Source organism: Podarcis vaucheri (genome assembly GCF_965113315.1).
Source record: "Podarcis vaucheri genome assembly, chromosome: 14".
NCBI lineage: Eukaryota > Metazoa > Chordata > Lepidosauria > Squamata > Lacertidae > Podarcis > Podarcis vaucheri.
Genome location: NC_138752.1, coordinates 48,796,321 through 48,808,929, shown reverse-complemented (window position 1 = coordinate 48,808,929; position 12,609 = coordinate 48,796,321). Strand labels below are relative to the sequence as shown.

At 46.5% G+C, this 12,609-nt stretch overlaps 1 protein-coding gene across 1 annotated transcript in view; it reads right to left on the bottom strand.

Annotated features, from left to right (window-relative positions):
* Positions 1–1,602: 1,602 nt before the first annotated feature.
* Positions 1,603–12,609, bottom strand: part of FLII (FLII actin remodeling protein) — a 57,381-nt gene continuing 46,374 nt past the window's right edge. The window contains exons 25-30 of the mRNA XM_082199621.1: positions 10,721–10,781; positions 8,563–8,691; positions 6,310–6,416; positions 4,304–4,409; positions 3,633–3,698; positions 1,603–2,519 (exon numbers count right to left, since the gene is read on the bottom strand). Coding sequence (XP_082055747.1) covers positions 2,385–2,519; positions 3,633–3,698; positions 4,304–4,409; positions 6,310–6,416; positions 8,563–8,691; positions 10,721–10,781 — 604 coding nt within the window. The 3' untranslated portion in view covers positions 1,603–2,384. The remainder of the gene's footprint in view (positions 2,520–3,632; positions 3,699–4,303; positions 4,410–6,309; positions 6,417–8,562; positions 8,692–10,720; positions 10,782–12,609) is intronic.

Genomic DNA, 12,609 nt, shown 5'->3' with positions numbered 1-12,609 from the left:
CAGTCCCCGGTACAGGGAGGAAGAAGGCAGTGGGAACTTCCTGCCTTCTGAAGGGGGCAGACAAGGGTGGCTTTGAGATGGTGGCAGTCGTCCCATGTCCTGCTTAGGTTGGAGGCTGTTTGCAGCACCCACTGAAGAGCCAAGCAGATTAAGGACCCACCTTATAAATACCGTATTTTTCGCTCTATAACACGCAGATTTTTTCTCCTGAAAAGGAAGGGGAAATGTCTGTGCGTGTTATGGAGCGAATGTGTGGTCCCTGGAGCCGAAAAATGAGGCAAAAATCAAATCGGGCTTCACAATTGCTGAACGGAACAAAGAGCAGGGAAAGCCCCTCCCCTCCAGGCAAGAAGAGGAAGTGGCAGCTTTCCTGCATTCTGCTTCAGGGTCTTACTGCCCTCCCGCTCTGTTTCGTTGCTGTGTTTGCTGAAACGGAACAAAGAGCAGGGAAAGCCCCTCCCCTCCAGGCAAGTAGAGAGGAAAGCAGAGCGTCCCTCTAATTCCTCTCTGTGCTCCGGAGGGAACAATGTTTGTGAAGGGAGAGAGATTACAGGTTCAGTTTAAAATTCTGATTTGACTTCCTGCTTTTTGTTTTTGGGGACACACAGCATTCAAATATGCTTTCTTCCATTTAAAAGGATGAAATCCTTAAACAGTGTTTTGCCTGTAAATTCATGCGATCTGGAAGATTACAGTGTTGTGTACCTCTTAAGGGATGGCAAAGCTTAGGTTTCGCTGCTAAATAGTTCTTAATGCAGTTAAAATGCTTTCTTCTGTCAAGGCAATTAAAAAAAATAAATATCAGGCAGCCGGAAAACATGCAGATGGGAGGGAGGGAGAGAGAGAGAGAGCGCTGGCTGGCTTGGGTGGGTGGGTGGGGGGGAACTTTTGCCTTCCTTTCCTCACGTTATAGCCCTCTCCTGCATTCTTAGCCTTCTGTGTTTTTCCTTCCCTCCCCACTTAAAATGTGGTTACAAAGCATGGATCCACATAGATCCTCAGGATCTTTGCATTGGGTCACCCCAAATTCACCATCAGAGCACACAGCATGTCCATGGCTACAGCCTGCCCCCCCCAAATCACGCACCCACTGTTGCCTGGGGCTGCAATGGTGCAAAAAAGTGGTACAAAGCATGGATCCACAGGGATTCTCAGGATTTTTGCATTGGGTCACCCCAAATTCACCATCAGATCACATGTCTGTGGCCACAGCATGAAGCACAAAAATGATACGTCCACTGTTTCATTCAGAATATTTTTTCCCTTGTTTTCCTCCTCTAAAAACGATGTGCGTGTTATGGTCAGGTGCGTGTTATAGAGCGAAAAATACGGTAGATGGAGATTAGCATGGGCATGACCTAGAGCAGGCCAAATCCTTTTTGGGGTTTGGGGAAGCTTTTACACCTGAAAAGGTTCTCGCTTTCTGACACAGAAAAGTCAGTGTAAAGGGGGCAACACTTAAAAATGTTACTCTGCTGGAAATAAGCAATATTATGAAAGACCAGGCCAGTCACCAAAACATGAATGTAAAATATCCACAATTTCCTCCTCCCGTACAGGAATTCTGCAAGATACTAACCTATAAAAGGACAACTGCAGCAATTGCATGGTAGGCTTTTATAGATAAAAGGTATGCCTGCCTTTTCCTCAAAATGCACAAGTCACCATACATTTCAAAGGAGACATTTTTTGCATCCATGAGGTCTAGCAGCAGATAACAACTTTAAAAAGCAATAAACTCGATTTTATTTTATCTGATTTTTAAAATGGACTTCTCCGTCGCGGTTTTTCCTGAAGTCTTTTAAGTGCACTGCAAACTCTTTTGCCCAAGTTGAAGGCGCCAGTCGTCTCGCTCCTCTGCCCAGCCTCGCACAACTTGCTTCAAAAAGAGACAGGCCATCCATTTGCAGGAGAGAGGCTGCTGTTACAGACTTCAAACTGGATCCAGGCTGCAGTGCTCTCAAAGAGCAGAATAAGAAGTCGCAGCTCACGTGCGTTCTGTTAAATATACTATATATAAAAAAGATCTCTGTGCAAGTGGGAAAAACAACATAGTGATGCTGTAGCTGTGGGAAGAGTCCCAGCGGCAATGTTTTCGCAAGAGTGTGTCCAGGCAGCATCTATTTCACTGCCCCAAGGTGGTGAGGGGAGAGAAAAATTTAGGTGAAAAGTGGTTTGTAAAGGGGGGGGGGGAATTAATAGGCTGGTGTTGTTTCTTTAAAATGGGAGGGGCAAATTCTAGCTCCTCCTCTAGTAACATTTTGTCCAATCAGGTGGTCTTAGAAAAAAAAACCAGGATACAGCTGTACCGCCCCTACTTGAGCACTGAGGTCCAGCAGGTGCCATAGAGTCCCATGGAGAGGCCACCGCCATCGGCGAGCGGCTTAGGCCGGAGGCTTCCGGAAAACGCTCCAGGCATGGAAGCAACGGGTGAAGGCAGGCGGTTCGTTGCCTTTCCGAACCAGGCGCAGTTTCCGCGGGTGAGCTGTGTCCTTCGAGCGCATGTGCTGGATGTATACCTGCGGAGAAAACGGGGGAAAGTTCAGAGGCAGGAGACAACAAAATGCTGGTTCCCTACACCACACATATAAAAGGGTTGGATTAGGCCGCCAAGGGCTTGCCAGCCCCAATACTACCTCTGCTTCAAGTTTAAAGTTTAAATTTAATTATTTTCATTGCTTTTCATTTTAAGCATTGCTGCTCAGCCAAAAAGGCTCCCAGGAGCAGCTTAATGTAGTCTAAACAAGACAGTTCCTAAAAGCCAATCTTTTTATTAAAAAAACCCAAAACATTAAAAACACATCATGCAAGGACGAGGGAAAGGGAGGGAAGAGGAAAAAATGGTTGCCTTTCCACTTCGACCTACTTCCCCAAGGGAGTCCGGGACCGAAAACAATACAAATCAAACATAAATTAAAACACGTTAATGACCTAAAAACACTTCTGATATAGGGTAAATGCTGTTGTGTTCAGGCCCTGCTTTGCCATTGGCCTGATCCAGCTCTTAGAGCGCTCTTGCCTGTCTCTTAGGTTTGGCATTCTCCTATCAGCCTGGTATAGGCGAGGCACAGGCCTCACCCTGGTTTCATGGGATGGGGAAGAGGTTGGGCAAGGAGAGAGAAAGGGGATTGGGTGGTTGAAAAAGGAGGAAGGGGCAGAATGAAAGGGGCTGCCCTGCTCTCTTCTAACTCTGGCACCAACCCACTGCCAGCATGTGGCCCCTGCTGGCCAATTCCAAACAGAAATGCGGCCCTCGACTGAAAAATGGTCCCCTGCAAATAGCCAAAAAAGGGAGGATGCTGCGGTCCCTGCCCCAAACCACGACACAACCCCCATGAGTCATTGGACCACGCTCCACAAGCAGAGCGATCTCAACGATGAGCCAGTTTCAGGATTCATGGGAAACAGCAATTATCCCTGCCTGCATAGCTCCGTCGGTTAGAGCCCGGTGCTTACAAAAGGTTGCAGGTTCGATCCCCGTGTGGGGCGGCTGCCTATCCCTGCATTGCAGGAGGCCCCTGCCAACTATACAATGCTATGAATGAAACGCAATTTGCTCTGAATCAAGTTTTTTGGGGGTGGGATCCCTAGGATTGTTGGACAATTGTGATATCCAGAGGTGTCTTCCTTACCTGGCAGGCTTTGAGACTCAACTTTATCTCCACCTGGCTGGTCTGTGTTCCTACCCACATGTATACCTGCCGGGGTGAGGGGAGAAGAGAAAAAAGCCGGAATAGGTTGAAAACACAAGTTTAATAGAAATTAAAATTAAAGCACGTATCCCAAAATAATCACTTGGCAGGGGGAAAGAGTCTCCTCTCATGTCCCGATTCACAGATTTTGCTCCCATTTTCTATCTGCCTCCTCCCTCCCTCTTTCTGAGAGGCTGGGAGCCCCCAAACTCCCCATCATTAGGGTGTACTGAATTTTTCAGCTTTCAAATCTCCCAAAATGAGGGGTGCTAAAAAGTTGTAACACAACTCGGGAAATCAAGAGATAATCTTGGTCAAATTACCAAAATTTAGTTTTGCTTGGTAAGTAAAAGGTATGCACAGATATCATGAAAAATGACTGCCAGGTAATTACAGTTATATGTTATTATTAATTACGTGATGTTTTCAGAAGGCAAAAATTAAAATTGTTTGGTTTCCCGAAAGCTGTTTATGTGCTAGTTCATCAAACGTAGACTTAACCAAGCTAATTGTTGTCCAATTGCAAAAATAGCAGATTTGAATTCCTCACACCCAAAAACATATTTTTAAGACCCCTCACTAAATACATCCCCCATGCCCAAAACTTTTACCTCACGCCCATTGTCCAGGAGCATGATGTCGTCGTCTGCCAAATCGTCTTGGCAGAAATCTGAGCATTTTTCAGACACTGCAAAATAGCCCTTTTCATTGGAGCACCTGAGAGACAAGGCCAGAAGTGAATTTCAGTAAAATGGGGAAGGGCTGTGGGCTCAGTGGCAAAGCACCTGCTTTCATGCAGACGGTCTTGGATTCAAGCCCTGGCAAAAAGGAACCTCCAAACTATCACCACCCTTAAACTACAGTTCCCAGAGTTCTTCGCTGGAAGCCGCAATAGTTAAAGTGGTATCATTGTGCGGTCACGGAATTCTGGGAGCCCCCAAAGAATTCTGGGAGCTGCAGTTTTTTCACGGGTGCTGAGAGTTGTTAGAAAACCCCTGTTCCCCCTCAAATAACTCTGAGTCCCACAGTTCTTTGGGAAGAGAAGAGGGATTGTTCAACCCCTCTCTGGGATTTGTAGCCCTGTAAACAGGATAGGGCAGGAGTCAGCAAACTTTTTCAGCAAGGGGCCGGTCCACTGTCCCTCAGACCTTGTGGGGGGCTGGACTTTATTTTGAAAAAAATAATGAACGAATTCCTATGCCCCACAAATAACCCAGAGATGCATTTAAAATAAAAGGACACATTCTACTCATGTAAAATCATGCTGATTCCCAGACCGTCCACAGGCTGGATTGAGAAGGTGATTGGGCCGGATCCGGCCCCCGGCCCTTGGTTTGCCTACCCATGGGATAGGGCATAGCAAACTACACCTCCCAGAATTTTCTGGGGGAAGCCATGGCTGCAGTATGCTAGTGCTTTAAATGTTTGGTGTGACCGTGGCCTTTGATGGAACTGAGCGACCTCTCTGGAAACAGGACTAGCTATTACGCTTCTTATGAATGGCTTGAGGGGTTTTTTAAAATAAAAAAAATTATCAGGTTTATAATGCAAGTTGCTGGACTTTGTGACTTCATGGAATTGTGTGAAATTGCATGTCGGAGGGGCGTGAGATTTTAGAAGCTGAAGAAAGGGCACAATAACATGACCAGCAGTCATTTGAGTGGGGCTTCAGTGCCAAGGGGTTGGGAAACTGCAGCACGGCAGGTCCCCTTGTCTCCAACCCCCCCTGCCCCCCCCACGGTGACCGATGTGATAGGAATTTTATGGTCTTAGATATATGGTAATGTTCATAACTGCACATACATAGATCAACACAGGAAGACCAACCTGGAACCATTTTTATTCCTAAACTGACCAAATCCTTTCTCTGCAAGGTTAAACTGGAAAAGCCTCCCCATTGTCTCTTTCCTCACAAATCCTGTCTCAAGGATATGTCTGTTTGAATAAGGTGTGAGCCTGTGACCTGGCCCAGGAAATAAGTATTTTACCACTACAAAAGAATGGCCAGGCTCCCCAGGAAATCCAATCAAGTAACTTGCCAGACAGGAGATAAACTGTGACAGGAGAATAACATTAAAATTTCTGTGATGTAGGTGGGATGTATCTGAGGGGTGGTCTTAGGTTACACCCCTTCTGTGATGTATGCATAATGTTTCTGGGGGTGGTCTTGATCTAGAGGATGGGAATTTCAAAAGTCTTTATAAGCCCTTGCACAGCAATTTTTGGGGGGCCTCCTCCTCTCCTGCGGGTGAGGAGAGCACCCTGTTGCAACAGATCAATTAAAGATCAAGCTTACTAGCTGCTTTGCTTCTCAATATTCTCTGGTTGGCCTCTGTTATTTTCTCCTATCAATAGGGAACCTATGTAAGGACTCTATATGGGCTCTTGGATATCCCATAAGGGAAAAGGGCATATTTTTATTTACAACACCGTGTAAGATGGGACTGATGGGCATTGGAGTCCATCAAACTCTGGAGAGCCACAGGTCCCCCATAGCGTTCTACGATGCCCCCCTCCATGGTTTTCAAAGCTTACGCTAATGCACCTGAAGGAGGTAAAATATTTTTCATGAGAAGGAAGAGAGCGAGGGGAGAGGACCAAGAGGAAGAGCGCCCACCTGAACAGGCGAGAATACTTCATGTAGTCTGCATCTCCGTCATAAGGCTTCTGTGCACCAATCCCAACCCAGAAGAAGTTCTCCGGCTCCTCTCCCTCATTTATCACCTGGAACAAAAGGTGGAGTGGCCATTGTGAGGCAGGTAAGACAGGGCTTCTGGGTCAAGCCAGTAGCCCACCTAGTCCAGCGTCCTGTTCTCACAGAGGCCAACCCAGATGCCCCCGGGAAACCACCAAAATCAGGACCGGAGTGCAAGAGCCCTTCTCTCCCTTCCATTTTTGCCTCCAACTGTGGAGGCAGAGCAGAGACGTCCCGGCTAGCGGCCTTCGATGGTTCTCTCCTTCAGATGTGATGCAATTCAGGCTCACGCCAGCAGAAACCCCTGCAGGCTGCGTGAACACCCAGAGCAAACCATAAGTTCCCCAGAGGTCATCCAGCCCAACCCCCCAATGTACCTTCCCCAATCTGCCTGATGCCAGCGATATCTTTGTAACCAGGGCAGGCTGCCAGCAGTGCCAGATTTAGGTATAAGCTAAACAAGCCACACACTTGCCCCCCCCCCCCCAATTACAAGTCTGTTTTTAAAGGAACTTTTGTTATTGCCAAATGCCAATGTGTTTGCATTATTAAGTTTGTTATGAATTAAAAAATCCTTTTAAGTTAGAGCTTCATAATTATTTCACTATTAATATACTTCTTAATTGCATTTCACTATTAATATACAGTGGTACCCCGCAAGACGAACGCCTCGCAAGACGGAAAACCCGCTAGACGAAAGGATTTTCCGTTTTGGAGGCGCTTCGCAAAACGAATTTCCCTATGGGCTTGCTTCGAAAGACGACAGCCCATAGGGAAATCTCCGGGACAGCGGGGAAGCGCAGCGCGTCTTCCCCACTGTCCTCGGACCTCCTCCCGCCGCCGGGCATTGGACCGAAGCTCCGATGCCGGGGGGGCGCCTCCTCCCGCCGCGCGGCATCGGAACGAAGCTCCGATGCCGGGGGGGGGGGGAACGCCTCCTCCCGCCGCCCAGCTTCGGATGGCTTTCCTGAAGACTTGGGGTGGGAGGAGGGTTTTCCTTCCCACCGCCAACATTCAGAATGCTGTTCTGAATGTTGGCGGTGGGGAGGAAAAACCCTCCTCCCACGTAAGCCCCGGGAACAGAGGGAAAGCGCTGCGCCCCTTCCCCTCTGTTCCCGTACCTGTCCTGAAGGCTTGCGGTGGGGAGAAAAGCCCTTCTCCGCACCGCCAGCCTGGCAAGCGGTTTCCCTAGGAACGCATTAATTGATTTTCAATGCATTCCTATGGGAAACCGTGCTTCGCAAGACGAAAAACTCGCAAGAAGAAAAAACTTGCGGAACCAATTAATTTCGTCTTGCGAGGCACCACTGTACTGTATTTTTTGCTCCTTAAGATGCACTTTTTTCCTCCTAAAAAGTAAGGGGGAATGTGTGTGCGTCTTATGGAGTGAATGCAGGCGGGAGGCTCTGCTCAGAGCTCCCTTTAAAGAGCCGCACGGAGCGCGTGTGCAGCTCTTAGGGGCTTTTCTGCGAGGTGGGAGAAGGGACTGACGGGCTGCCTTCTGTCCCTTCCCCCAACTCCCAGAAAAGCCAGCAAGAGCCGCTGCCAGGCTCTGCTCAGCGCTCCCTTGCAAGGGCTCCCTTTCGTCCCTCACCCCGCTTTGCTGGGAAGCCAGCAGAACAAGAGGCGCTGCGCAGGGTTTAAAGCAAGAAAAGTGAGAGCTGCTTACATGCTCTGCGCAGAATATTTTTTTTCTTGCTTTCCCCCTCTAAAAACTAGGTGCGTCTTATGGTCAGGTGCGTCTTCCGGAGCGGAAAATACGGTACTACTTCTTAACTGTATTTCAGTTCAACAATTAATTTGATAAAATGCATGTTTTGCTATGTGCAAAGGGCTTTAGATACCTATTAGGTCCATAAATTTTGTTTTTGTTGTTTAGTCGTGTCCGACTCTTCGTGACCCCATGGACGAGAGCACGCCAGGCAGTCCTGTCTCCCGCAGTTTGGTCAAACTCATAAATTACCATATAGCACATATTCAACACAAAAAACAGCGACCATTTGTTGTTGACAAAGGACAGCTGGACATATAAAGGGCCCCATTACCTTCAGCAGCTTAGGGCCTCATCAAACCTAAATACGGTCCTGGCTGCGAGGAAAGAGGATGGGAAACGGTCCGCTTCACCATCTCACGCGCAGCCCCCCCCACGGCCATTGTCTTCCTGCTCTGACTCACCTGCTTGCTGTAGGAGTCATCAAACATGCAGTTCATCATGTCCTCAGCCAGCTTGGCTTCGTCGGGGTCGGCAGCCCGGCCCACCCAGGTGTACACAATGCCTTGGTTGTCTGTGCTTTCAAAGGGAACCTGGAGAAAAGGGGGGGGGGAAATGTTCAAAGGGAACCCTATAACCTCCTGGAGAGTTTCCGTACATAGCGAGTTTAGTGTGTCCGGCCAAAGAGTGGACTTTGGCTGCTGCCATCGCACACAAAGAGATGCTTGCAGAGCAAGAAGACGATAGTTTATTATTGGAAGCACAAAACTAGGATGGGAAAAGGTGTCTAGTTCCAACCAAACTAACTTATCTGGAGAAAACAAAGGCAGCCAGGCTAGTTCCTCTGTTCTCTTGGGGGATCATTAAAGGTGACCTCTCGTCTTGAGGTCCGAAGTGTCAGGAAGTGGTAAAGGAGGATACAGGTATGGGTCTAAATACCTGTAAGATGTATTGGCCTAAACCAGTGGTTCTTAAACTTTTTTCTCTGGGCCACACTTTCAGAACAACCATTTGCTTGCACCACGTGGAATTTTTAATTAATAAGAAATACACTGGAAAACAACTAGGACTGTCCTAAGTATCACTTGATGCTCTTGCTCTCATTTTGAAAAGATATCTATATATATACTGCAAATAAAAAATATATTTTGATACCATACTACACTGAAATAGTGGATGTTGGATTGTCCTTGAATTTTCCTGCCACACCATTTGAGATATGGAGGTAAGCAAGGAGGTCAAAATACAGGGAATTTAGAGATCTCTGACTCCGTTTTAACCATTCACAATAAGCTGCCCCCAAACTTCCAACACAACCCCCCCACCATCAGCGTTAGGGGACAAAAGTATAGAAGGATGTCATGGCAGGGACCTTAATTTCCTGTTCATTTTTTGAGGGTTGAATTGGATCTACTCATTTATACATATTGCAGTTGAGCATTTCAGGTTGTTTTTACTCTTGTTTTCAAGTGTTTGTTTCTGTAAGTTGCCTTGAGTCAGTTTTGTGGGAAAAGCGACCAAGCAATTTTATTATCATTATTGCTGTTAACAAGAACGTTAATAGAAAAACAAAATCCCACAGCTGTCGGAAGGGTGACCTGGAACTACGGTTGTGGCCAGTGACAGATCAGTATTAGTTTTTCCTGTTCTGAAAAGGGTGCTCTTGAACAGAATGCTCTCTAAAGAAGAACTGTTAAATACTATCCAAAATGATTTCTTAAATCCAGGTTGTAGACTTCTGAATGACATATTCCGTAATCCAGGAGTGTGTGCAAGTGTGTGCATCACCATTCACAAGAAGCAAGGAAAAGAGGCCCCCCAAATTTCCATTGCACCTTTTAAAAGATGATTAGTGAGTACAGTGGTGCCCCACAAGACGAATGCCTCGCAAGACGGAAAACTCGCTAGACGAAAGAGTTTTCCGTTTTGGAGGTGCTTCGCAAAACAAATCTCCTATGGGCTTGCTTCGCAAGACGACAATGTCTTGTGAGTTCCTGCGGGTTTTTTCCCCTCCCCCCCTTTTTCTAAGCCGCTAAGCCGCTTATCAGCTGATCCGATAAGCTGCTAAAAGCCGCTAATAGCGCTAATCTGTCAATGGGCTTGCTTCGCAAGATGAAAAAACCGCTAGACGAAGAGAATCACAGAACGGATTCTTTTCGTCTTGCGAGGCACCACTGTATGTTGCACAATATAGGTTCTGTGACTTGCCAAATGCAAGAAAAGTCACAAAAATTCAATTTTTTTCAGGCACCTCGTTTTCACGAATTCATTTTAAAGAACAAGTTGCTAGCCCTTATGAATGCTGGACGTTTATACATTTCCTCAGTGCTCCCCCCCCCCCGGGGAACGCATACCCCTAAACATTTTGTGAATCGTTTGGCCTCATTGAGGGGCAGTATTTCAATATGGGAGGAAAATGAGAGGACCCCTAAATATTTTTTTAGAAAAAAAGCACTGCATTTCCTACAAGAGAGACACAAAACTTTTGATTCCTGAGTATGCTAAAGCTATCCCATATTAGAGAAAGCAGCAGTATAAAATCCTATAAGGAGTTTAATTCCACTTTAAGAGTTGAAAACCAGACTATAAAGTATTAGACTTAGACCCTGACAAAGAGGTTACCTTCAGGATAAAACAAAACTCAGAGTTGAGAAGGCTGGAGTCTGTGTTGATCTGGATACATCTGGGAAGAAAAGGGGAAGGAAAAAAGGTAATCAATCGCAATCGCCAACACAGAAAAGGTGAAAGTTAACACCTGTCATTGTGACTATGCCCATTTCTGAGAAGAACAACCAAGAAGTTGGCGAGAATGCTGGAAACCGTCCTCTGAGGAACAAGTGAAGATGCAGAGTACGTTTAGCCTGGTGGGAAGACACACTGTTCAGTGGGCTACAGCATCTGCCTTGCGTGCAAAATGTCCCGGGTTCAAATCCCCAGCACCTCCGAGTTAGGGCTGGGAGAGACGCAGGAGAGCTGCTGCCAGCCAGTGTAGACAACACTAGCTTGGAGGAGACAATACTAGAATGGTCCGACTGCATAAAACAGCTGCGTATGTTGTTCTTTGCAATGACAGCGTCCCTCAGAGAGAGCTGCCTGTGGTACCAACTCAGTTATAGACGATTCTACGTTATAATTTGGTCATGGGTGTAATATAATCTCTAAAGATTCACACTGCAAACTGCTCAGAGTGCCTTGAGTCAGCCGCTGTACATGCTCTGTTCAGACGGGACTAAACCCCAGGGATTCCACTGGATTGTCATGAGTGTAAACTCTCTTCACAGGGTGGGTGTTTATGTCTCTCTCCACACATACAGGTGAAATTCGAAAAATAGAGTATCGTGGAAAAGTTCATTTATTTCAGTAATTCAACTTAAAAGGTGAAACTAATATATGAGATAGACTCATGACATGCAAAGCGAGATATGTCAAGCCTTTATTTGTTATCATTGTGATGATTATGGCGTACAGCTGATGAAAACCCCAAATTAACAATCTCAGAAAATTAGAATTTTGAAACTAATGTCATATATTAGTTTCACCTTTTAAGTTGAATTACTGAAATAAATGAACTTTTCCATGTTATTCTAATTTTTCGAGTTACACCTGTATATGGGGGGAGTTACTGGTTTGTTCTTGTTTCAAATTATGCATTTTGCGCTTTTCATCTTGTATTTTTATGCCGGAGAAGCGCCCTGAGATCTTCGGATGAAGGGTGGCACACAATTATTATTATTATAATCGACTAATTTTTTACTCAGGGCAGACGCACTGGAAATGACAAGAGCCAGGTCAGTCATCCCCATTCATTTCAACAGGACTAATGAATTATAACAACCCAAATAAAGCTAAATGGCCCACAATTCCTAAGGGAGGGCCTTGGTATCCCAGAACGGGCGTTAAAAGCTGGCAAAGCCCCTGGGTCCAGAAAGGAAGAAAAAGATAGTTTAAGAGAAAAAGACAACAGCGATTTCGAAAAAGAATGGGAACCATTTATATTATATTTGCAGAAACAAAGAAAGCCAATAGACTTGATGGCAGGATTTAAATAAACATTCACATTGTTAGTATGAGAAAATGGTAAAGGGACCCCTGACCATTAGGTCCAGTCGTGGCTGATTCTGGGGCTGCGGCGCTCATCTCGCTTTATTGGCCAAGGGAGCCGGCGTACAGCTTCTGGGTCATGTGGCCAGCATGACTAAGCCGCTTCTGGCGAACCAGAGCAGCGCATGGAAACGCCGTTTACCTTCCCGCCGGAGTGGTACCTATTTATCTACTTGCACTTTGACGTGCTTTCGAACTGCTAGGTTGGCAGGAGCAGGGACCGAGCAATGGGAGCTCTCCCCGTCACGGGGATTCGAACCGCCAACCTTCCGATCGGCAAGTCCTAGGCTCTGTTGTTTAACCCACAGCGCCACCCGCGTCCTACTTTTTCTGTTAGGAGATAGCAAAGTGAGTGAAAAGAAAAACAAACCAGAAGCGGAAGTTGGGGGAAGCCCTGGAGAGGAGGGAGG